Source organism: Larimichthys crocea, chromosome III (assembly GCF_000972845.2).
Source record: "Larimichthys crocea isolate SSNF chromosome III, L_crocea_2.0, whole genome shotgun sequence".
Lineage (NCBI taxonomy): Eukaryota > Metazoa > Chordata > Actinopteri > Sciaenidae > Larimichthys > Larimichthys crocea.
Genome location: NC_040013.1, coordinates 30323989 through 30350117, shown reverse-complemented (window position 1 = coordinate 30350117; position 26129 = coordinate 30323989). Strand labels below are relative to the sequence as shown.

At 42.2% G+C, this 26129-nt stretch overlaps 1 protein-coding gene across 5 annotated transcripts; it reads left to right on the top strand.

Annotated features, from left to right (window-relative positions):
- Positions 1 to 10: 10 nt before the first annotated feature.
- nipbla (NIPBL cohesin loading factor a) lies at positions 11 to 25489 on the top strand. 5 transcript variants are annotated; one of them, XM_027278446.1, is made up of 50 exons: positions 1128 to 1580; positions 1661 to 1790; positions 1969 to 2040; positions 3500 to 3649; positions 3898 to 4063; positions 4999 to 5099; positions 5215 to 5326; positions 5583 to 5746; positions 6891 to 7039; positions 7863 to 7953; positions 8302 to 8523; positions 8716 to 8961; positions 9065 to 9816; positions 11512 to 11725; positions 11847 to 12023; positions 12155 to 12328; positions 12654 to 12815; positions 12939 to 13042; positions 13134 to 13220; positions 13487 to 13718; positions 14039 to 14190; positions 14294 to 14374; positions 14518 to 14618; positions 14832 to 14958; positions 15075 to 15157; positions 15581 to 15713; positions 16002 to 16145; positions 16283 to 16369; positions 16750 to 16970; positions 17134 to 17236; positions 17413 to 17511; positions 17608 to 17754; positions 18714 to 18848; positions 19014 to 19112; positions 19200 to 19253; positions 19329 to 19437; positions 19550 to 19680; positions 19954 to 20094; positions 20213 to 20306; positions 20499 to 20653; positions 20778 to 20868; positions 21115 to 21288; positions 21422 to 21612; positions 21818 to 21925; positions 22295 to 22504; positions 22806 to 22952; positions 23087 to 23457; positions 23566 to 23740; positions 24228 to 24425; positions 24525 to 24887. In XM_027278446.1, the coding sequence occupies exons 4-50, from the start codon at positions 3586 to 3588 to the stop codon at positions 24885 to 24887; spliced, it is 7641 nt and encodes a 2546-aa protein (XP_027134247.1). In that variant the 5' UTR covers positions 1128 to 1580; positions 1661 to 1790; positions 1969 to 2040; positions 3500 to 3585. The 5 variants fall into 5 exon arrangements, with proteins under 5 accessions (XP_010730780.2, XP_027134249.1, XP_010730782.2 ...); XM_010732478.3 differs by lacking the exons at positions 1128 to 1580; positions 1661 to 1790 and adding an exon at positions 11 to 388 and having other exon boundaries at positions 24525 to 25489; XM_010732480.3 differs by lacking the exons at positions 1128 to 1580; positions 1661 to 1790 and adding an exon at positions 13 to 388 and having other exon boundaries at positions 9065 to 9240.
- The last annotated feature ends 640 nt before the right edge of the window (positions 25490 to 26129 follow it).

Sequence of the window (26129 nt, the reverse complement as noted above, 5' to 3'; positions counted from 1 at the left end):
GACGGCAGAACTTCCGGTCGGCATTTTGTTCTACGAGAGGAGAGCCTCTCGATGATCGCAACAATCGTCATATTTCTCATTTACTGTCGAAATTGGCTGCACTCATTGTTTACGTCGGCGCGGACCGACTGAAACTCCGAAGAGCGAATGTTTCCCCATGAACGTACGCCGAAACATTCACCCTCGAGTGACGGAAGAAGAACGAATCAGCCCGACCCGGATTATTGTTGATAGCTAAAGCGAAGCTAGCTCGGCAGCTAGCTGGCAGAGCCAGTCGAGTTCCTTCTGGAGGAGCTGCGAGAGAGAAGAAAGGGGGAGCTAGAGATACGGACACGGACACAAACCAAGCTAAAACATTCCCCTCCCTTTTTGAACGCAACATCCGAAGGTAAATATAAGCACCCATCTATCTTTACAAAACCAAACTTTTTTTTCTTTTTTTTTTCTTTTTCAAATCGCGCTTACTGAACAGTAACGCGAATAAAACGCTGTGCCGCGGGACCACCTACGGCGTCGTTAATCGTTGACCGGGAGGGTAACGGAAGCTAGCGAGAACTAGCCAGCCCGAGCTAGCTTAGGTGTGTTTTTGCTCCAGCGAAGGCGCACGGCCTCAAACTGGATGTCATCTGTCGAGCCCGAGGATTGGGCCGTTGCCACGGAATTAGTGCCCGTGCCGTTGACCGTTGCCTTTTCTTTTTTTTTTTAAAACATACTCACTACTTTAACCACACCGCACCCCCCACTTAATTTGACTTAACATTAAGTAATTAACCCTTAATTAACCCGTATTATTTGAATTTTTTTTCTCATTTGAACATTAGAAGCTAACCCACAACAACAGTTAGCACAACTAGCTCGCTGTTTTTTTGTTTTTTTTTAAAACAACGACTATTGTTGTTAGCAGCCGTTACAGTAATGTTGTTAGCCGTTGGCGTCAGTTGGAACAGTAACGGCAGCTTTGGCGGTTAGCTCGACTTCTTTTTTTAGCGGCGTAACGTTTAGCGTTGTTTCGGGTTTTTGTTTCGCGGGGCTGCAGCTTTTTTTTTTTTTTTTTGCAACAGTTAAATTGATGCTAACGCTAAACCACACGTTAGGGTAAATTGTGGTTATTTTGTGTTGTTTGACTCCTTTAACGCTTGCGTGCTTTCAGTTGTAGCTGCAGCTCTCTCTCTCTCTCTCTGGCAGAAAGAGATAAATGGTGTTTTTTTGGAGGGTTTGCTACCCCTGTTTTGAAATGTTTTGACTGAGCACACGCTACGTCGCCTTTAGCTGTTAGTTACTTTTACTCTCAGAGTTTTTGCTAAGCAGGTTAGTGGTTATTTTTCCTGCTTTTTGCTCACAACACATGCAGTTTGCTTTGCTTTTCGGTAGTTAGCCGTGTGTGTGTGTGCAGAGAAAGCGTACGGCGGCTGTTTTGCTACTGGAGGATGCAGCCCCCCACTACTGCCGCCACCATCACAGTGCATCTGTTCCTTTGTGCTGCCTCCTGCCTGTCAGTCTCACAGCTGTCAGCCAAGCCCCTGCGTTTACAGAGGAAGAGCACCGCAGACCGAGCATGCTAACGTTACGGCCAAGCTAATGTAGTGTTTACAACCTAAATCCCATCTGTTGATCCAAAACACGAATCTGTTTCACGTCATTTTCTCATTCGACCTCAAAGATCGGCTTGCATCGTTGTGTTCAGAGAGAGAGAGAGAGAGATTTGCATGGCATCAGCATCCAGCAGAAGTTGCTGCACAAATATTGCATTTCCTTTTTTTAAAAAAAAGTCATAACGGACTTTACATAAGGTAAACAACAGTGCTGCATGTGGCTGTGTTCTGATGACCGTGCAGTAGTAATTGCATTGCCTATCACTGTTGATGTTTTAGTTTTAAGTCTTGCAGACATAACTTCTTCTCCACGAAGGAATAAAATGCAGTTTTTTCTGTGCTCAGTCTGATGCAGGGCCATGTTCTCTTTCAACAGATATAAGGAGTAGGACTTTTTATCTGAAATGTCAGTGAGTCCACCCGAGACTGCACAGAATTCTTCAAAAAGGTATCACTATAACGGCATGAGTCATTTGTCATTTCACCGACTTGTCTATACTATTATTAATAACGGAGTCCACAGAGGATGTTAATGACACATTTATAGGGATTCTGGCTCGTGCATGTGATCTGTGTCTTTTCATTTTGATGTCTGTAATATGCAAACAAGTTCATCATAATGTTGTAAGGTGTGGACAACAAGAGCACTGTTTCTGACCTTCCTTTGGCTTATTGTAGCAGTCAGGTTTCTCCCTGAAGTGTGGGCTGCGTATAGATATTCAGAAAGGGCGCAGCTGGCTGGAAGCTTGACTTCCTGTACTGTCTTGCTTGAGAGGTCAAGGACACCTAACAAGCGGAGGGATTTAAGACAAATTAAGCGCTACGGAGGGGCCCAGTTTGTCTAGATCTATCATACTAAGCTGTGAGCGAAGAGCCCTGTGAAAGGGAATGGGCAAAGATTTACACAAGTTTGACTACTTATTCAGTTTTACAGGGCTGGTGATATTATGTGTATATAAGAGAAATCCAGTCAGTCAAGAACTGGTGAGAACACTGTATTACCACAAAGTCCAGGCCTGTTTACTGGAATATATTATCACTGAAGCTGTATTTATTATTCAAAGAATGTATGCAGTATGTGTGTTTGTTTAAACAAATAAGCCAAACATTTAAATGAAATACTGTTAATATTGTGTTTCCATGTGTTGTAAAATATATTTCCCCTGCGTTAATTGTTTCTGGTAGCTGCCCTGATGAAGAAGTTTGCACCTGCTTTTAGGGAAGTCTTAAGTAATCTGACATGACACTCAAATGACTCATGTTATGCACCGGTCCATATACTGTGGCTGAACTGTGGCTTACTCTACAAGGTGCATCAAAAAATCACCAGCATTTAAAGATGACTGTCCATTTGTTGCTGCGTGCAGCTTGTACCAGTGTAATAACATAGCGTGAGGAGCGCCTAACAGTTAGCAACCAATCTTCTCTAATCGTACCATCCTCTGTGCGTTTGATTGTGTTGAACATTACTCGAGTAAGAGCATGATATTGCTGTGTATCGCTATAAGCTATGTCCCTGCATACCAAGCAGAGTGCACAGAGGATTCCTCTTCAAGTGTCAGTAACATAGGTAGATATTATATTTGATGTCATGCTTAAATATATACAGAAAAGAACATGGCAGTTTCTTTAGACTGACAACATCTAATAAGAGACGTTCATTCGTGATGTAGAGATGCGACAGGCACCATTTCCCCCTCACGAAACAATGTCAGCATCAGCTTCTTCATCCACTGTACATTTGATTACCATGCCTGAATAATATCAATTGTTTTATCATTTTTATTCATTTGTTTATCCCATTTTTTCTCTACCTCTTACTCAAATCTTACTCATTTCAGCTTTCTGACACTCATGCTGTGTTTCGTTGTTGAAAACTGTTCCTGACTAATCTTGGTCTCCCGCAGGTGTCAGGAGATGTGAGGACGGGTGTCGTCCATCGACCCCCTGATCTACCTGTGTATCAACACACTCCCCCACCCTCACCTTCAGCATGAATGGGGATATGCCTCATGTTCCCATCACCACTCTTGCTGGGATCGCTAGCCTCACAGACTGTGAGTGACACATGCCGTCGTTCCAAGCACACCGTCACAGTGTTTGTCCTGTTTTTCTTTTCCGCTGTTTAATTCAATGCTGAAAGATTTTGTCTGAACAGATGTAAGTTTGAAATTATGATTGCACATTGTGTCTCTTGCCTTGTCCTCTGTTCTGTACTTCTCTACAATCACTTGTCCTGTCACGCTTGTTTCTCATGTCTCATCTTTATTTCTTTACCTTCTGATCTCTCTCTCTCTCGTCTCAGTGTTGAACCAGCTACCCCTCCCTTCCCCTCTCCCGGCCACCACCACTAAGAGCCTCCTATATAATGGGAGGATCGCGGAGGAAGTTACCTGCCTACTGGGCTGTCGGGACGAGAATTTGGCCTCCCAGCTAGCCCATGGCCTCAACCAGGTCTCCACAGAGCACATGTGAGTGTTTAGGTGAAACTGTATATCTGACAAAATTGTGTCTTGATCCATAACAGAGAGTCAGACCCTGTACAAGGCAGCGCATTTACCTGAGAATAGGTGGCTGTCAGTGTTGGAGCTTGAGGTCCGACATAACTCTGCTTTAAATATGATCAGTAAAAACACAATGCCATTCTTGACTTATGCAAATTCAGATGTTGCTTTTTTTTTCCACTAATTGAAATATAAAAAGATTCATTTTTAATGAGATAAAGACACAGAAGACTTTACAGCTGAGAATAAATGTTAAAGCTTTACCTGCAGGCAAATTAGATGCAAGTACGACATATTGAAAAGTGAAGAGCTGTTAACTCTGTGTCTAATTTTGTCACTTTTGTTTGAGGGCAGACAATTAAATGAAGTGCTATTAGTGCTATTAGTCCACTATTCTAAACCATCAATTTCTTACAAGTACTATATACTCTGTAGATTTTTAACCATTGTCATTGTTGGTGTATGCTTTATTGCTCTTTGTCGATCAGTATTATTAAGACTCTATTCCCTGTTTAGCTCTCCTGTATGATCTTTGTGTTTATGTCACTGTGTTCAACACGCTGCTCCAAATAAAAAGCTTGGTAACTGCTAAGTTATTTCTATTGTATTGTCATATTAATCCATACATGATTAATAAAACCAAAGATATTAAAGCTATAACTACTTGTGTAGATTTGCAAAACTGTCCAATCTCCCAATCCTGATTCCTACGCTGTACAACTTATTAGTAAATTAATTATATGTATATTTCATTACATGTCAATACACGTTTGGGTTCATCTACGTGCAGATTTTAAACATGATTTAATATTGTGCATTTCCACGTGTGTGTCAGTGTGCTACCTTTTTTATCCTGTTCTCATTTTTTAAAATAATGTTCTCTTCTTTGTGTGTGTTTTCAGAGAGCTGAAGGACAACCTGGGTAGCGATGAGCCAGAGGGAGATGCTCCAGTGCTACTGCAGACCATGCTGGCCAGGAACCCTGGCATCTTCAGGGAGAAAAGTACGGAGATGCATACCTGTCGCACATTATGGCATGAAAACATACATGCGTAAAGACGTGCGTCGCGTTGACATTCGTAAACGAATACTGTTTTTTTGTGTGTGTGTCTGAACAGATGTCATGCAGCAGGCAATGGTACCGCCGTACAAGATCACCCAAAATTCCATGCATAGCCCTGCCCAGTCGGCAAATTTCCAGCCGGCGGCAATTTCTCCCAATCCACCAAGGTGAGCCAAAACTGAGCTGAAAATAGAGTCTCCTGTTTTTAATTTATATGCATCATTTGTATCACAATATTATCTAGTTTCATGGATTTGCTATATGTGTGTATTTATCGTATTATAGACTCATTGGAAAAATAATACAAAGATATTGTATTTCAGTTATACAATGTTATTTAATCTACTCTTAATCCTGCAACTTCTCTCGTCTTGCTTGCTCACGTCCGTTCTCCCTGTTCTCACCCTATTCCACTTTGTCCAGCCGGTTTGTGTCGCCCCAGACTGGTTCCAGTAGTCGGTATATGGGCCAGCAGAACAGTCCAGTACCGAGCCCTTACACTCCGCAGAGCCCTGCCACTGGTTACATACAGCCGTATCCCCACCAACAACCACCCAGCTATAACCAACACCAACAGATACAACAAGGTGTGTGTGTGTGTGCATGAGTTGAAATATGGTTTAGTGCTTCCTTGTTTTTGTGTGTGTGTGTGTGTGTGTGTGTGTGTGTGTGTTGTTGCTGATGCACACAATGCATATTTTTCATTGTGCGGTTAACATGCTAGCAACATATCATTAGACAATTAGAGCGAAGCTTACTTTAAAAGTTCAGGCTTTGTTGGTGTATTGTAAAGTTTCCTTATCGTCTTATTGTAAAAGTCTATGAAGGCGCCTGTTTGACGGGACCTGTGCTTTGATATGATTTCATAGATTTCTATGTTTAAGTTTAATGGACAAAATTCTGTCCCTTCTTAATTAGGCAGCTGTTTATATGAATACAACACTTCCTACCTTCTGTTGCCACACTCTTTTTGTTTTTTTGAAGCCACATGCTGCTCCATACATCAGAACCGGAAAGTAAACAATATCAATCTGTTTAAGTAAGGACATGATAAAATACGTTCAAATGAATTAAAGACGTTTAATTTTAAATAATTAGATTTAGTCGGCCAGTGTGACTATTTCATAACTTTCTCACAGCGTTCAGTAAGGTCGATATTATCTGTCAATATTGGCTTACCTCCATTGTTGTATGTGTTGGCAAATATCTAAGAAGAAATTGCAGAGCAGCAAATGCTAATGTTTGATAACTTTTTGTTAGTTTGTTGTGGATTTATGTAATGGGCAAGATTTTGAGCTAGGAAAAAAATCATGCCCTCCAAACATGGACAGAAGACGCAATAATTATAGCTCGTACAAGTTGAAATGTTGATGCTTTGCTTTGCTTTGGAGTGCCTCCTCTGGTGCATGAAAGTATCCCTCCCAGTTCACTGGTTAAAATATCTGATCAGTAACAGGAGGAACAGGTTTGTTGCAGTCATGTGATTTACAAATATCTGCTTCCCAAAGAAGAGAATAGGTGGCAGCCAAAATAACTGACCTGTGCAGTGGCAGAAACTTTAGTGATTCACTTTACATGTCGCTAAGTCTCATTTAACTTCTCACCACCATTTAAGCAGTTCAACCAAAAATATGTCCCTGATCTATAAGAGAGCATGTTTTTTTTCTCTGTCACAATCAACAGTGTTATAATCACTTCACCAATGGATCATCTTAATCTTTTGTCTGGCAGTGTCTGTGACCAGTCCGATGGTTCCTGGTGGGATTCGAAATATCCATGAGGGCAAAGTATCGGGGCAGATGGGTAATGCTGCCAACCACCACTCAGACAGACACGGCACTGAGGACTACCTGAATATTGTACACCGACTGAGCAATGAGGTATGACTGAGTCTGAGAATGAAACATGGCAAAAAATTATGAATGAATAACAAAGTTACAGTGAGGAAAAATGGTCTTTTAAAACAACTTCTTTGCACAAAGTTTGAAAGATTTGTAATGTGAGCCATGAATGTACCACAGCCATGATACAGATAGGCAACAGTCAGCATTTACCACTGAGTGTTCAGATGGGAAAAAACATGAAAAACAATGCTAAAATGATAAATATGTGTTGTTGAATAGACTGCACAAACAGATTTAGAAAGAATACAAGCACAGGCTTTTACAAAGTGCCTAAGGCTGAAGGGAAGGGAAGTCATTCTTAAGTTTTTAGGTGTTGTTATGTAATATTAACCAACTGGGTACAGGGATTTCTGAATAAAACCTGTCCAGCCACATAGTTTTGTGGTAATTAACACTGTTAATGGACACTGGTCTTGAGGTGTAATCTTTTTTTTTTTTTCTTCTCTCGATACGATAGGATGCTCAGCAGAAAGAATGATACTCGGGGGAAATGCTTTTATAAATGCACAAGACATGCTGAATAATGTGCACATAGTAAGCCGGTTTGGTTGCAGTGGTTGCTATAAAATTAAATCAAAATTATAGTTAATTGTAGGAAAGCATCTATGTCACATCTGTCTCCATGTTAGCTGTTTAACCATAATGGAGAAGAACCCGGCTCGCACACTGCATTTAGTAATTAATTAGTAACAACTAGACATACATTGATTGATTGACTGTGTTATGGTTGTTTTGGGGGGGCAAATGTTTGGTTGAAAGTAAAGCTTCTGACTGTCTGTCTTGTTTGTACATTGTCCAGGATGGTGACTCCGCCATGAGGAATCCTTCTTTCCCTCTGAGATCTCCACAGTCCGGCTGCTCTCCAGCAGGGAGTGAAGGAACGCCCAAACGTAAGGACACTGAAAGAGGAAGGGAGGCACTACAATACACCGACCCAGCCTACCCTTTTTTTTTCATTTAGGGAAGAGCAGCTTCCAGCTCCATAGTATTCATAATCTGAATTTGACAGCAACAGAATAGTTTGAGGTCATTATCCCTGAACAGCGATAGAAGGCCACAGTGATTTTCTTTGCAGCCATAGTTGCCATTGTCCTATATAGTATTGCTCGTTATTAGAATAGAAAACCTCTCGTAGACACAACAGTCTGTTGTCATCACAGTGCTGCGTCTGGTTTAGTTTCATTTTTCATACCTTTGAGGGATAACCTCTTTCTATATTTGGTGTTGCTTCCTCATAGCGGGCTCTCGTCCCCCGCTGATTCTGCAGTCACCACCTCCCTATGCACCCTCACCGAGGGAAGGAGGACCTGACCAGAAACAGCAGCTACAGCAAAGGAAGAAAACCCCGGCGGTAAAAGAGGAGAAAGATATGTACGACATTGTAAGCTCTCCAAACAAGGACTCTACGAAACTCACCCTCAAGCTGTCGAGGGTCAAGTCAAATGAGTCCGATACCCCAGGTAAGTGCTTGGGTCTACTCTGTCTTAGCTGGACCCCCCCCCCCTTTTTGTTGTTGTTGTTGTTATTGTTGTTGTTGTTAATAATCCCTTTCACTACCCTAAAAAAAGGTATGCAGCGCTTACATCTAAAAACTTGTCAGTCAGAACCCCTGGAGTACAGGAAAAGTAAAGTGTTTTTTATTTATATTTTAGGTGAGGTTGTGCAAGGCATGGACCAGAACTCTGACAACATGGAGGCAGAACTGGGCTTTCAGCAGGTGCCTGTTCTCCAGCAAAATCTAGGAGCCCGGCTGATCTCCCAGCAAGCCGGTGGTGCCAGTGGTTTGCAGCCTCCCAGTTCGCCTTACGATGAGGCAGAGCTGGATGCTCTTGCTGAAATTGAAAGGATAGAACGAGAGGCAGCTAGCGAGAAGTGCTCCAAGGAGGTGCAAGATAAAGGTGTGTAGCATGTGTCTATAAAAACTCATAAAATTTCAGGAAATGTAAGACTCGAGAGGTTTTCTGAGTATGTTGTTTCATCTTCATGTCTCTCTCTATACAGATAAGCCTCTGAAGAAGAGAAAACAGGACTCTTTTCCCCTGGAGCCAGGCGCAGGGGGACCAGGTGGCCCGACAGGTGCCCCAGGCAGTGGATCAACAGGAGGGGGCAATGCTGGCAAACTGACCCCGCAAGAGGCCACCGCAGCTGGGAACGGTGCCAGCCGCCCTCCCCTCATGGTGAGCATCGACCTCCAGCAGGCTGGCCGAGCTGATGGCCAGCTCGACCCCTGTCTGGCTGCCCCTATTCCAGCCCTTGAGGCCCAACGCTGGCCTGAAGAACCAGCTAGTGGGCAAGCTGCAGTGGAGGGTTCTGACACGGCTTTGCGGTTGAAACCTGATGGTCGACCGGAAGTCATCAAGAACAGGGTCGATAAGCATGACAGCAGGAGAGAGGGTCGGGAGTCGTCAAAGCACCGACACGATGACAAGTCCTCGGACAGACGGGGAGACATGCCAAAGTCATCAAACCGAGGGGAACATGGACGAGACAGGGACAGAGAGTCTGACAGAGATAGGAGGCATCGGAGCGAGACTGGTGGTCGAGACCGACGTTCCCCTGACTCTCGCTGCCGAAGTGACCGAGATAGGTCTGGCTACCGGGCTTCTTCCACTGGAGAGCCTGGCCGGAGCAGCAATAGGCAAGATGGTTCCAAACCGGCCTCATCTGCTTCTGGTGCTAAACTTCCAGATTCTTTCCCTGCTCATCTCCTGGGAGGCCATAGTGGCGCACTGAAGAACTTCCAGATCCCTAAGGTGATCTGGGCCGACCCAAACCAAATATCTACCCACCTACCAATCATTCAACTGTCACTGCCTGCAATCTCACAAAAACAAATCACACCACTGCTCACTCTTGTTTGTTTTCCCATTTGTAATCTTTTTTTTTTTTTGTTTTTCTGGGATTGGTCTTAAAATTCTGTTAACACATTAACACACCTAACCATCTGTTAAAAGTAGAAACAAGTGTTTGGTTTTATTTATTTTAATATTTATTTTTCGGTTTTTAGTCCTGTGTGTAATCAAAAGCTAGTAGCTTAAAGAAATGCTCTACTGCTGGTACTACTTCAGTAACATGTGGCGTAATGTTTACTGAAAGCACTCACTGTCAGGAAAATTTGGATCCATAATAGCGAACTCTCTCTCAGGCTCATACAACTCTCTCTTAGTTCATACAAAATCTGCAACCACCAGCCACATGCCATGGCACAGTTCCAGTTACATGCCGCTTTACACACAGTAAAGTGTGCTGAGCTAATACTTAAAACATGGTAGCAGCTGTTGCGCTAGCAGCTACTGTATGGTAGCCATATTTAGCACCCAAGCAAATGACATTACACCGTCAGTCTCGCACTCAGAGTTGCTAGACAATCACCTACACAGCGTACCCGCAATGAATGGCACATCTACTGAAAACTTACCTGAAAAGTTCGGGTGCTATTTACTTGACGTCGCAGTAGTAATGCTCAAGAGTCGTCCTGGCAAGTAGCTCCAGCTGATTGTTAATGAGGCTACTAGCATCGGACTGATACAATGAAAGGGAACCGCATTAAGCTTTCCTATCTTCGCCTTTTGTTACGAGAACTCCACGCTGCAGGACTAAGCAATGTTCTGATTAAACATTGTAGTGTGAGGATGTGTTTGCTGTTGGCTAAGGCGTTGTGATTTCCCAGTGCTGGAATTGATTGAATTGAATCACATTATGGGAAATTGTATTGATAAATGTGCGATTTCCAACGTATAATTGAAAGGGATTTAAATCCAGAGCAGTGTGCTTATGATTAGTGCTAAGGTGACGACTTGATGGATTGAATTGTTTTTGTTATAAAGTAAAAATACCTTTGCCAATGTTTGCTTGCTGGTCAATCAGGCGCTCTTTACTAATTATTTTTTCCCAAGCCAGCTAGGAATAATTAAATTCAAAGCAGAAACACTCACTCAGCCCTGCACTGACCAGCGAGATGCCAGTCTATTCTGCACTGCTCGTCAGTCTTTAGCGTTTTTACGAGGCACCTAGCTTAGCCTTGTAACTCGTCAAATGTAGGCACAGTTTCTGTCTGTGTGATGTACATAATGTTAGCTGTGCACTTGGACATAGACTGTGGTGTGTCCTCAAGTTTTGGCCTGTCACCCCTTGTGGCTTCCTGTGTACTGACATGGCAGTGTTGGCAATCACAAGTACTTTTACAATTTAAGACATTGACGTAATGTCAGGAAAACGGTGGAGTATTCCTTTAAGTCTTTGTAATCAGAACAATACTGGAAACTAACATCAAATTCACTAATCTTATGTCAATCAGTTTGATCATTGTTTACATTTTATATGATTTTTTTTTCTTTTCTGTTTGTGTTTTTTCTGTCCAAAACTTTGTGTGTGAATTTTATTGAAGTTTGAACTTCATAGTCGGAGGGCTTTGCTGACTCCTTTTTCTGTTTTTGTTTTTTCCCCAGATCAAACGCGATAAGGATGGCAGCGGGTCAACTGAAAGTCAAGTGTGGGGCCAACCGAAGGTTAAACTGGAGAGGCTGGGTTTGGTGAAGGACTTTGAGAAGAGGCCTAAACCTGTAGTGCTTCTGAAAAAGCTCTCTGTTGACCAGATCCAGAGGATCATCCGGCACAGCAAGTCTGGAAAAAACAGGATCTCCTCAGGAAAGTCTGGCAAAAGTAAGAACTAGAAAGTCATTTCACAACATTTCTTCCTCTGTATCGTTTCCCCACGCATTCAAAATAAAAAGTGAATTATCTTTTTCTGAATAACCTGAAAATGTTACTGTCAAATTACCAGGCGGTATGGACCCGGCAGTTTTGAAGGAGCTGCCTCCAGAGCTGCTGGCAGAGATTGAGTCAACCATGCCCCTGTGTGAAAGGGTAAAGATGAACAAGAGGAAACGAAGCACTGTAAATGAGAAGCCCAAATATGCTGAAGTCAGCTCGGATGAAGACTTTGATGCAAATGGAGAGTGTGAGTCAAATTATTCCATTCATCTGAATATCAGTTTACTGCTGTGAAGGGTTATTCTTGTGCAACAGTTTGTTTGTTTTTTAGACTTTAGGACCTGATTTTCTTGATGTCTAATTTGATGTCTAATACAGCTGCAAGGAAACGTCAGCGTCGAGACAAAGACAGGGCCTGGGACTTTGAAGAAAGGGAGCGCCGTGGCTCAGGAGAACATCGGAAAAGCGGGAACCGGGACAGCCGACGAGGCTCAGGGAGCCGCTACAGAGACTCCTCCGAGGAAGATTCACCGCCACCCAGCATGAGTGAAGGTCAGTCTCCTTTTTAAAATGTGTGTGACAGTGATAGAAGTTCCTTTATTCACAGTTAAATCTAACGTCACATTAGACTGGGGAATAATGTTCTTATGTGCATATACAGGAAAATAAATGGATAACCGACATGATATCATAGACTAGAAGAACTTAAAGAAAAATCACCGAAATGTTACTTGTCAGTGCCAGGTTAATGTCATAAATTAAAACCTTGAAAACAGAGACCGTTTCTTAAAATAATGACAGTGTTTTCTATCTGGCACAAACAAAGAAATCAAACCAAACCACAAAAAATAATTAAATTTAAATGTCTCTGAATCAGTTGCCAGAAAAATGAAGATGAAGGAAAAGCAGAAGAAACGGAAAGCATATGAACCCAAGCTGACCCAAGAGGAGCTGATGGACTCTTCCACGTTCAAGAGGTTCTTGGCGAGCATCGACAACATACTGGAGAATCTGGAGGATGTGGATTTCACTACCATGGGTAAATATCAGTGCTGATTGGCTTTCAGGCTACCACTGTGGTCCATTTTGAAAATCAAAACCCAGCAGATCTCACTGTATTTTATTATGCATTTATGTAATTTTGTTTTATGTTTTCCAACAGCGGATGATGATGAGATACCTCAGGAATTGTTGCTTGGTAAACACCAGTTGAACGAGCTGGGCAGCGAGTCCGCCAAGATTAAGGCCATGGGCATCTCCAGCAGGGTACTGTATAGTATTTTAATAAATCCTTTAGTTGGACTGGTCAAGGATGTGTTTAGATCCAGGTCTAAATAATGCTTCTCTGTTGTTGTAGATCCCATCAGACAAGCTGGTGAAGCTGCTGAACATACTGGAAAAGAATATCCAAGATGGAGCCAAGCTCTCCACCCTGATGAACCATGTGAGCCATCGTCCTTCCTCTTTCTGTATAGGAAAAAAAAAACACTTGCAGCTGTATTTAACTAACATGATTATTGCTGATGCTGTACAGCAGAAATCCAAACAGTGTTCATGAATAAAAATCAAAAGAAACTCTCACTGGAAGCAAAAGTAGGAAATGAATTGTTCAAGTGCTACAAAAGATTTTTGAGAACAAATAGAAACATTTCTCCTCTAGCCAGTGCTTTATTACTGTATTTATTTTATTCATTTCTTTTCTGACCTCAGGACCACGATGCTGAAGATGAGGAGAAACTCTGGAGAGATCTGATAATGGAGCGAGTCACAAAGTCAGCAGACGCCTGTCTGACAGCTCTTAACATCATGACCTCGACGCACATGCCGAAGGCTGTCTATATAGAAGACGTCATAGAGCGGGTGCTACAATATACCAAGTTTCATCTTCAGAACACACTGTATCCACAGTACGACCCAGTCTACAGGGTGGACCCACATGGAGGTGAGGATAAAGAAAGCGCTTCATGTCATTGAATTATTTTATGTGTAAATGAGCCTTGGCCTGCAATTGATCTGTGATGTTTTGGAAATTACAGGGTTATCACTTGAAAATACATTTTTCTCTTTTACTGACTTTGTGGACTCTGCGTAGGTATTCTTTAAGGAGTTTAACTCCTTAACAGCTTGCTCAACATTGAGCAACATTGTGATTCGTTTCTCTTTTTCAAAATCAGAAAAGGGAATATGTTTCTTAGAATGTGACGTCGTGGTTCATGATCATAAGCAAAAGATTTTTTAACTTGATTTATCTTGTGTGTCCAGGTGGCCTGTTGAGCTCAAAAGCAAAGCGCGCAAAATGTTCCACACACAAGCAACGCGTGATCATCATGTTGTACAACAAAGTGTGCGACATTGTCAGCAACATCTCCGAGCTCCTAGAGATTCAACTACTCACAGACACCACCATCCTCCAGGTAAAAACAAAAAAGTACTTGCAGTGGTTAAACTGTAATTTATCATCGCAAAAATTGCTCTGCGAACACGTTGATGATTCATGCCATTCCCTTTTTTCCCCAGGTTTCCTCCATGGGAATCACCCCATTCTTTGTGGAGAATGTCAGTGAGCTGCAGCTGTGTGCCATTAAACTAGTTACAGCAGTAAGTCTCTGTTTTTCTCTCTCACTTTATCTGGTATACTACTTTAGGCACTTCCTTCTGACTTTTGTGTACATTCACTGGTGTTTTATCCTTGTGTGTGTTTTTGCTGAGAGATTAACCACCTGACTTCTTCCCATCTCCAGGTGTTCTCACGTTATGAGAAGCATCGGCAGCTGATCTTGGAGGAGATCTTTACATCTTTGGCCAGACTGCCCACCAGCAAACGCTCCCTCAGGAATTTCAGGTAATTTGTTTTATAAGCATTCAAATTGAATTACGAGGATAAGGCATCAAATGAGAAGCCTGATTATTGTCCAGCCATCAATGTAGCTACACAACAGTAGACATGAAGATTTCCCATTGTAAGAGTGTGTTCCCTAACACAAAAGTCCATTATTTTCCTGGATGTTACCCATAATCGTAACTTACCTTGTAACCTGACCTCGTGTGTCCTCAGGCTGAACAGCTCAGACAAGGATGGAGAGCCGATGTACATCCAAATGGTGACGGCTCTGGTGCTGCAGCTGATCCAGTGCGTGGTCCATCTCCCCAATGACAAGGACACTTTCGAGGAGTGCGACAAGGTAGGAGAGCAAGTGAACGCACAAAAACCAAAACACAAGCAGGCAAATATATCATTTATTCAAATGCAAACATTCAGACTTCCTCACAAGGTTTTTTTTTTCTCTTCCTTTTTTAGGTGGATCAAGATGTGTTGATAACCAACTCATATGAGACGGCAATGAGAACAGCACAAAACTTCCTCTCAGTCTTCCTCAAAAAGTAACTACAGTTTCATTGTACTGAAGTTGTACCGTCACATTAAGCATTTAGCAGCATGTACAGTTGAAACCAGTAACGAAGAAGAACTACTTTTTTTTTCTTAGACCTGGCTTGTGCATTACTGCCAATTTTTTGTTATGCCCTCTGTTGTCAGCAGAAATACATATCAAAAATCAAATCACCATTGTTGAGGTGTGCAGGTTTCCCATGTGAATACTGGTAATACATGAGATTCAAATAATTTATGGATGAAACATTAAGCTAAGCCCGTCAAGTAGACGAGCACTGCCGACTTGTTAGACTTTTTTGGTTAATTTTCTGGTTGCTTCATTCACGATCGCTTCCATTAATCCTCTCTCACTTTGTCCCCATTTTTAACCCTTGTACTCCTCTGCCACGTTCTTTGTCTTTCTCCTCCCTCAGATGTGGCAGTAAGCAGGGAGAAGAAGATTACCGGCCATTGTTTGAGAACTTTGTCCAGGACCTGCTTTCAACAGTCAACAAACCAGAGTGGCCAGCTGCAGAGCTTCTGCTCAGTCTGCTTGGTAGACTACTGGTTAGTACAACTCTTTTCTTCAGGCCGCAGATTCAGATTCAGATTCAGATTTTTTTTTTCAAGATTTCCAGGGACAGATGATCCAGATTAATAGCAGAGGACTGAGACGTGAACTTAAAAGGTTGCAGCTCATTATTTTGAACGATATTGGTGATCCTCAAGACATTTCTGTGAAGCTATTTTTGTACTTGTTCAGAGGTTTGCCATCAAGAGAATAACTAGTATTCATACTGTGTCACAACAGTGTGTCTCTTGCTAACACCTCTCTGTCTGCTCTGCTTCCATCAGGTACACCAGTTCAGTAATAAGCAGACAGAGATGGCACTGAGAGTTGCATCTCTAGACTACCTGGGCACAGTGGCTGCCCGTCTGAGGAAGGACGCAGTCACCAGCAAGATGGACCAGAGATCCATTGATCGTATCCTACAACAGGTAAAATACCTTCACGTTTGATGACCTCAACTGTGACAAAAAAAACAAGCAGATCGTGTGTGTTGCATTTTTAGTTTTTATTTTGTGTTGATTGGCATATGTGGCATATTTTGTGAGCTTTCTGTCTCGTTATATAGTCTCCAGGTACTGATGAGACCCAGCAGCTGCAGAAGGCTCTACTGGACTACTTGGAAGATAATGCTGAAACAGATGCCTCACTGGTGGTGGGTTTACAGTTAGACTGACTGTGCAAGTGGTGACATCAAACACTGTCTGAGCTTTAGGTCTGAAATCTATGTGCATGTTCTGATCACATGTTGGCTTTTAGTTTAAAGCGGCTATTAAGCCACAAGAAAGCACCTTGCTATAGGAAACATAAAGGCAGAAAGATTTACTAAAATGATCAACCATAATTGTAGCTGTATTCTGCTCAAGTTACTCAACAATGCAGTCACTAACACTGAGAACACACGTATTAATATAGTCTTATGCTGTCACTTTCTATGTCTTAATGAAGATGTTTCATTGATTTCTTCGTCTAAAGAGATAATTAGATTCTTTGAATCAGCTAAATCTGATACTGAGACTTTGTTTTTGTCTTTAGTTTGCTAGAAAGTTCTACGTTGCTCAGTGGTTCCGGGACGCCACCACAGAGGCCGAGAAGTCCATGCGGAACCAGAATCCGAAAGATGAGGACTCATCGGACGGACCGCAACACGCCAAGGAGATCGAGACCACCGGCGAGATTATGCAGCGTGCCGAGAAACGCAAGAAGTTCCTGCGCACCATCATCAAGACCACGCCGGCTCATTTTGCCACACTGAAGTAAGGATGTACTCCATGTCGCTCTTAAAAAGTGATTTGATTATTCCCTCCATTCATGATTTCTCTGTTTAAAGTCTTCAAACCGGTCAGTTACAGCCTCACTGCCAGGTGTGTGACTGTATGATCCAATGACTTACTCTTCTTTTTTGGTCCCTCTCTCCAGAATGAACTCTGACACTGTGGACTATGAGGACTCCTGTCTGATCGTGCGTTATTTGGCCTCCATGAGGCCGTTCGCCCAGAGCTTTGATATTTATTTAACACAGGTAAGATTTGAATATTGTTTCCTTAAGTATCTTTGTCCTTTTTAAAATAACATAAAATAATTGAAAAAGTTGGTGATGCTTTGATATCAGGTTAGCTTTTGTTTTTAAAAAGTTGAATTGGAAAAAAAACTATGTTTTTTGTAATCATATCCTGATGTATTTGTTCTTTTTAATAGATCTTGCGAGTCCTTGGGGAAAGCGCCATCGCTGTAAGGACTAAAGCCATGAAATGTTTGTCTGAGGTTGTGGCTGTGGACCCCAGCATACTGGCAAGGGTACGTTAAGATCTGTGTTTGCAAAGACATTTTTTTTCTTGTAGTCCTTTTTATCCCCCGTGCCTTCCACTGACACTTTCTCGTCCACCTCTGCAGTCTGACATGCAGCGTGGCGTCCATGGTCGGTTGATGGACAACTCCACCAGTGTGAGAGAGGCGGCTGTAGAGCTGCTGGGCAGATTTGTGCTCAGCAGACCTCAGCTCACTGAGCAGTACTATGACATGCTCATAGAGAGGATACTGGTAAGTTGCCCTGTTGGCACTCATTGTGTTGTGAGGTCTTACAATTCCCATACGAACTGTACATCAATGGATGAGCCTCGTGTGCAGTGGAATTACACTATGCTGTGTCATCACAATGTTGATTTATTCATGTGTCAGTTCAGCGCACAGTTGTATGCATGTCGGGCTCATTGTCTCATATTGTTTACATACCCCGCCGCTTCTGACCAGTGTGTGAATGCGTTGAAATTGTCCTCGCACTCCACTATTGTGTTGTGATCTTGACCATACTGAGCACTGACTAGTGATTGTCACGGTCCAAAACCACTTGACGTCTCTGAAAAGCTTTTTGGTGAGGCATCTTTTGAATTGTGGCCCGCTCATTGTTCAGCATTTGCCATTGTCACCTTTATATGTTTTCAGAGTTTTACACTTTAAAACCCTTTAACCCCCATTCTTTGTAAACTGTTCACATTAAAAGCTACTGTGGAAATTGAGCTGCTGTTGCGTGCACCTGTGTCCCCAAGTTCACATGGAAAAGCGCTGCAGGGGTTTGAAGTAAAGTTTGAAGTAAAGTTGCTTTAAATGGTTGATTTTTTTTTTGAATGTGTCGAGTTAGCGTTGACATGATCAAAATAATTAAATTAAATAAGGAGACAGTTTAATAGCAGCAATCAGTCTCGAATGAACACAGATCATTGTGATGGCCGTGGTAATATAAGTTATGGATGTTAAAATGCAGTCCAACACACATGCTTTGTGCTCAGCATCTGAGAAATGAACACATTGAAATTGTTGTGCCTGTTGTCATGGAAATGTTCAGGAGGGTTCATGAGAAGTTCACTCTTCATTACAGTCTCATACTGCCACCTATTGGCAGAGAAGTGTCATTGCACCCTATGCAGCCGTTTCTTTTGTAAATAAAAACCTTGATGTGCTGCATGGAGAACATTGTAAAGCCTTTTTGTTTTGATCTACAGGACACTGGTATCAGCGTAAGAAAACGGGTGATCAAGATCCTCAGAGACATCTGTCTGGAGCAGCCAACCTTCAGTAAGATTACTGAGATGTGCGTGAGGATGATCCGCAGGGTCAATGATGAGGAAGGTATCAAGGTACGGATCAGCTGCCCCTTTTGTCTCCTCACAATTTTATTTGTTTTGAGATGCGACTTCCATTCTCTCTGTATTGCATCATATTCATCACATAAACTTTGAGTTTGACAGATTTGTATGAAGTGTAGATCCACACTAAAACACACAAACTTGTATTCTCTATAGAAATTGGTGAATGAGACATTCCAGAAGTTATGGTTTACTCCAACTCCAGCCCACGACAAAGAGACCATGACCAGAAAAATCCTCAACATCACTGATGTGGTAGGTTAAACTCTCTTACCAGTTTGTTGTTGTACAAATCTCGAATCATCAAAGTCTCTGATCAACCCTCCGCCTGTACCTCTGTAGGTTGCAGCGTGTCGAGACACCGGCTATGACTGGTTTGAGCAACTTCTTCAGAATGTAAGTATATGATTTAATGCTGGGGCCTATTCTGGTGGGGAATATATCAATAAAACTTTTTCACTCCTGCTCTAGCTTCTCAAGTCTGAAGAGGATGCATCGTATAAGCCAGCCAAAAAGGCCTGTGTTCAGCTAGTTGACAATCTGGTCGAGCACATCCTCAAATACGAGGAGTCTCTTGCAGGTATGCAGGCTTTAAATCATTGTCTCTACTTTCTACTTGAGTCCTTTTATAGTATGGTGAAGGATTAAAACATAGTACAGCACTTAACTGTAACATTTTACCCTCTCTGTAGAGAACAAAGGTGTGAACTCCCAGCGGCTAGTGGCATGCATCACCACCTTGTACTTGTTCAGCAAGATCAGGGCCCAACTAATGGTCAAACATGCCATGACCATGCAACCCTACCTGACCACAAAGTGTAACGTAAGTTGTTGGGGTTCTTTTGTTTGTTTTTTTACTAAATTAATTTGGTCATTGCATAATTATGAAGAAAAAACACCATTATTGAATCATTAATGATCCATGAGATGAGAATTCACTGTCTGATCCACAGATTGGATTGAGTAGCGAGAACACAGAGTGCTAATTTGTTTTAACGTTCTCGTAATGATTTTGTCTGACATTAATTGAGTCATTGTTGGCACCTGATCTATCTGAGCTTCTTCAGTAATTACTATTCTGTTGTTTCCTTTGCAGACTGCCAATGATTTCATGGTCATCTGCAATGTGGCAAAGATCTTGGAGCTCGTGGTACCTCTGATGGAGCACCCCAGTGAAACGTTCCTCGCCACCATCGAAGAAGACCTCATGAAGCTCATCATCAAATATGGCATGACTGTGCGTGGCACTTAAACTTAAATAGTGTGCACCACCGTAGAAGCAGATATGCTTTGTGAAATGTGAAGTGTGATCAGTGTTGTTAGACAGATGATAAGATCCTCCTTCCTGTCTCCAGGTGGTCCAGCACTGTGTGAGCTGTCTTGGAGCTGTTGTGAACAAAGTCACGCACAACTACAAGTTTGTCTGGGCTTGCTTCAACAGATTCTATAGTGAGATATACATTTAGTAACTTGTTTTTCTACTGTTGAGCATTGAAATGTCACCTTTCAAACTTTCCAAGAAACTTTTATTTCAACTTTCCAAGCAGGTCGATAAATGTAGTGTATTTTTATGTTTTTTAGGAGAAACATGATAGCTGCAAATGTAACACAACATAAAATTCTTTATTCTCTTTTTTTAAGATGCACTTAACAAGCTGAAGATTCAGCATCACGAGGATCCTAACAGCACGACGTTGGTAGCAAACAAGCCTTTCCTGCTGCGATCGCTCTTCACTGTGGGAGCCCTGGCCCGACATTTTGATTTTGATCTGGAGGAGTTCAAGGGCACCAACAAGGTAGGGTTGCAGTTGATATTTAATCTTTGAAAAACGAAGCCAATGCTCTACCTCCTTTTTATTGTTACTCTAAAAACAATTGAATGGACGTTGTCTCACAACTTTGTGTGTGTGTTGTGTACAGGTTGTTATCAAGGAGAAAGTTCTCGAGCTGCTGCTATACTTCACCAAACACGAGGACGAAGAAGTCAAGACCAAAGCCATCATTGGCTTAGGCAAGCCCATTGTTTTTAATATGTTTTATTATATCAGGTTTGACATTGAAAGCTCACCTATATATTATGAGCAGAAATGTCAGAAGATTGACAGCATGGGTCAGTCAACGACTTTCAGCATCAGGTCACCAATAGTAAGACCAGAGAAGCTGATACAGATTTTCTTGCTCTAGCTGGTGGAGATGATGTAGACGGAGACTGCATTCCTTACTCGTTCTTCTTACGTGCTTGCTTTTTATTGTTTAGGCTTCCTTGTGATCATGCATCCGAGCCAGATGTTTATGCCGGAGGTGAAGTCCTTGTACAACGGCATCCTGGCTGACAGCGCCTCTTCCATCAACCTCAAAATCCAGATCCTCAAAAACCTCCAGACGTACCTTCAGGAGGAGGACACGCGGATGCAGGAAGCAGACAGAGAATGTTAGTAAAGCTGTCGTCCTGTTACATCCTCTAGTGGCACCCAGATTTTGTTGCTGACACCTTCCACAACACCGAGTGATAGTGTCAGTAATAAAATGGGTGATTAACGCGTCATATTTTGCATCCTTTGCAGGGAAGAAACTGTCCAAACAGGAGGATCTGAAGGAGATGGGAGACATCTCTTCAGGGATGAGCAGCTCCATCATGCAGCTTTACCTAAAGCAGGTGTTGGAGGCATTCTTTCACACCCAGTCCAGTGTACGGCACTTTGCTCTCAACGTCATAGCTCTGACACTCAACCAGGGTCTCATCCATCCTGTACAGGTAAGACACGAGAAATACTTCAGTAACACATTTTTAACACAGCATTGGACTCATAGACTTAGGCCGTATATCAGTATATCAGTCATCATATACTCAACAACCACTACAAGTCCGTTTTTGAAAGTGTTTTAGTGTATAGTGCAGTACTGTAGTTTGTAATATAAACACACTTAAGTGATCTTTTCTTTTTGTCCCATCTGTGCAGTGTGTACCCTACCTCATTGCAATGGGAACAGACCCAGAGCCCAGCATGAGGAACAAAGCTGACCAGCAGCTGGTGGAGATTGACAAGAAGTACACAGGATTCATCCATGTGAGTTGGTGTTTACTGTTGTTAAGCTTCAGAATAATTGCATGTTTAATAAGCTAGTTAAGCCATTTGCACCTAGAGAATGGATTTCTCAACTTTATCATCCAGCAATGACTTAACACCCGTGATGAAAAATGACCAAGATGACCGTTGTGTTTATATGATTTTAATATGTAATAAAGTAACTGAGATCTGTGTGTATACCACAATTCTACATAATTATTTTCTCTTGTTCACATTGTAGATTTCTGTAGAAGAAAACACTGCATGAATTTTAGTCTCATTATTTATTTGGCAGGTTCCCATGGCAGCAGCTGTCTCAACAGTTGTCTGAAATGCTAAACACTTCTCTTTTGACATATTCTTTCACAGATGAAGGCCGTCGCTGGGATGAAGATGTCGTACAATTTGCAGCAGTCCATCGAAGGTCCATCGCAATCTCGTAGGACCATCATAAGAGGTTTCAGACAGGACGAGACCCACTCAGCACTCTGTTCCCACCTCTTCACTATGATCCGGGGGAACCGGCAACACCGGAGGGCTTTCCTCATCTCGCTGTTGAACCTCTTCGATGACAGTTCTGTGAGTAAACCTGCACTCATCTTAACAAGTCTTGGCACCACTCAGTGTAACGTGAAATTCCCTCATTAGCTCCATGCCAAGCGAACATCTGCTTAATGATTTTTTTGTGCATTTGCCAGTGGAAGTGTAATAAAAAGTGTTTTATATGACTCTTAGGGATACAAACAATACCACTGATTTCAAAGCAGTACCTTTTTATTGAGAAATGTGTTGGAACCCATTATTATCCCATTATTTTACTGACTTTATGGCACTGACTCTGCACCACCTCTTCCCCTCCTTCCTTTCTTTCTTTCTGCAGAAGACGGAAGTAAACATGCTGCTGTTCATCGCTGACAACCTTGCCTGTTTCCCATACCAGAGCCAGGAGGAGCCTCTCTTCATCATGCACCACATAGACATCACCTTGTCTGTTTCTGGCAGCAACTTGTTGCAAACCTTCAAAGAGGTATCAGATATTTTAATGTAACCGGCATGTAAAATTCGTATTGGGGGTAAATGTCTCTTCATTAGGGTTGAAAAGATCTTGAAAAGCACAATAAGTAGTAACTAATTATTTTCTTGTCCATTTCTCCTGTGCAGCTTCTGCTAAAGGAGCCGAGGCGTAAGGAGAAGAAGGTAAAGAAGGAGTGGAAGAACACGTCAGATGGGGAGGATGAAGAGGAAAAGATGAACTGCGACTCTCCGAGGAGCAACGACGAAAACAGCAACAGTGACGACGACAATGATGACGAAGTGGTACGGCGGCCTAAAAAGGCCAGAAAACCTGTTGCAGACAGCTCCGAGTCAGAGTCTGATCTGGAAGACTTGGATTTGGAGGATGCGGAAAAAGTAATGAGGCTCCTTCCAGACAATCCCATGGGTCTCTTGGACTTTGCTAATGCTGTTCAGGGCATCCTGTTGCTTCTGGTGCTCAAACAGCATCTGAAGAACCAGTATGGATTCTCTGACAGGTAAATAAACACGTCTACATGTTCAAGTGTGAATTAGTTTGAGTAAAGACCTTCAGTCATATTGGAGATTCTGTGGCTCTTAAACTCAAACTTGTTGTTTTTCAACAGCAAAATTCAGAAGTACTCTCCAACGGAGTCAGCCAAGGTGTACGACAAGGCGGTGAACAGAAAAAACAACGTTCACTTCCACCCACGACAAACCATCGACTTCATCTCCAACAACATGGCTCACGCCACACTGACGAACGATATCAAGAGGCGAATAGTCAGACAGTACCTAGATGTAAGTAATGAAGCTGGATCAGAATTGGGTCACTTGCCAGTGTTGTATGTACATCACCAAATACCAAGTATCAAGTGATTTTTCCTCCTACCAGTTAGTGAGTTACTCAGCGTTTAAATACACAGTCATCACCCCTACCTATCTACCTCCACTAGTCTTACAAATAACCTTTGACTTGGTGCAAATTGAATCCGACTCTCACCCATGTAAAGAGCAGATACTCAACTGCAAGAGCACAGCAGCTTTATACAGATCTAGTGGCAGACTTCACTTGTTTACTATTGTGAACGTGACCTTTTATTTTTATGGCATCTGTGGGATATGTGTGCCTTCGTCTGCTCAAAGGGTTTTGGCCTTCAAATCATTGAATAGCCATTGGATTATAAGAGTTACCCAACTCTATTCTGTCACATTTGGTGAGAGGTTGACATTTAACTGTTGAAACTTGTGTCTCAAAGTTAGTTTCTTGTCTTTTCACTCCACACAGTTCAAGGTTCTGATGGAACATCTGGATCCAGACGAGGAGGATGAGGAGGGAGAAGCGTCTGCCAGTGCTAACATCAGAAACAAAGCCATAAACGCCCTACTGGGAGGCTCCGGCCCCTTGTCAGGACCCAGTCCGCGCAATCAGGCAGGACCAGAGACGGATGATGATGACAGTGATTGCGACGAAAGGACCCCAGGGGTGAGATGGATAGATATGCGAACAGTATTTACAAAAGAGCATTAAAATGTTTGAGGAAAATAGTGCAACCTTTTTTTTCCCACTCTGTCTTCTCTGCAGTCCTCGCGAAGGTCAAGGCGAGCAGGTGACTCCTCGGACCCCGGCCGTATGAGTGAGGTAGTGGAGGCTATGGATGTTATCGCCCTGTGCTGCCCCAAATACAAGGACCGGCCGCAAATAGCTCGAGTCATCCAGAAGACCTCCAACGGATACAGCATCCACTGGATGGCCGGCTCCTACTCGGGGCCCTGGGCAGAGGCCAAGAAACGCGATGGCCGCAAACTGGTGCCTTGGGTGGACACTATTAAGGAGTCGGACATCATTTACAAGAAGATTGCCTTGACCAGCAACCACAAACTGAGCAACAAAGTAGTACAGACTTTACGCTCACTGTATGCAGCGCGGGAAGGAGGGGCTAGCTAATGGCTCCCGTGTGGTGTTTTTTTGTTTTGTTTTTTTTCTTTCATTTTTTTTTTTTTGTTTATTTTTTTGGTCCCCCTGCTCCATTTCTACTTTATCAAAAATCTTCCTCTTTCCTGCTCCTACTCCTCCTCCTCAACCTGCCACCTCCGACGACACAGCCAAACTTCACTGGATTCCTACCCTCCTCCTCTCCTTCCTCATTTTTGTAAGAAAACACAAGAGAGCAAGAATATTTGACACTACATACTTTTACATGAGTTATTCTTGCAAAAATGAAAATGACACAAAACATAAGACTTATTATATTAGAGGGACTGCTCATGTTTTGTTTGTGTACAAGTGCAGAGGATAGAATCCAGAAGGCATTAAAGGAATAATTCACCCAAATTATCCCTTAAAAAGGCTATCAGAAAAGAGACCTGGAGGGAAATGTTTTGTCAACATTGTTGTGGGAGCTCCTTCGCTGTTGTGCAGCAGATTCTAGTCGCTCATTTCTACTCCCACTGTATCATAGTTTAACACGACAAAAAACTAAAATGTTTATATCTCTGAAGACAAAAAAGCTGTAAAAAAAGAATAAAACCTTAAGTGAATGTTGGAAATTAGTCTTTTTGATGTTCTTATTAAAGTGTTTTTGGAGTTTATTATACTACTAGCACCCTGATGGTTTTTTTTCCTTTTAGCTTTTAGATATTTGAAGGAAAAAGAAGAAAAAAGAAAAAAATAAGAATTTTTATTTTTGTTCACTTTTATTTGTCCATGCTGTACAATGGCAGAGTCCTCTGAATATAATTTATTCTATTTCGAACTACGCATGCAGTATATGTGGCCTATTGCAGGAGGATATTTTGTAAATGTAGATTTTGTTGTATTAGGTCACCCTAGTAATAAGAGGAAAGGGGATTCATACCCTTTCGGTGGAACAAATACTGCAATAAATTTTCTACTTCTCTTTGTCACTTGTCTGCTCAAAGTGTTAATCTGATCTTTTCATTTTGCAAATGAAGAACGGATACTGCTAAAGCACAGACAGGCCTGACAGGACTAAGAGGGTTGATCATTTACACGTGAGGGATAGAGGCTGCGACATGACTCCAGACAGCCCTTTTTATTAGTATTTCTATAGGTAGATTTCAAAACAAAAGCACAAGTATGGTCATAATTTGTCATCAGCAGCTGCTTATGTTACAATGGTGGATCTTTGTATGCATTTAGCTGTATTTAGTACCAAAAAAAGGATCA

Bases quoted from the DNA above. Each gene is read 5' to 3' on its own strand.
- nipbla (XM_010732478.3), top strand. From the start codon at position 3,586: ATGAATGGGGATATGCCTCATGTTCCCATCACCACTCTTGCTGGGATC. The intron at 3,650-3,897 runs GTGAGTGACACA...CTCTCGTCTCAG, and splicing joins GATCGCTAGCCTCACAGACT to TGTTGAACCAGCTACCCCTC. The intron at 9,817-11,511 runs GTGATCTGGGCC...TTTTTTCCCCAG, and splicing joins AGAACTTCCAGATCCCTAAG to ATCAAACGCGATAAGGATGG.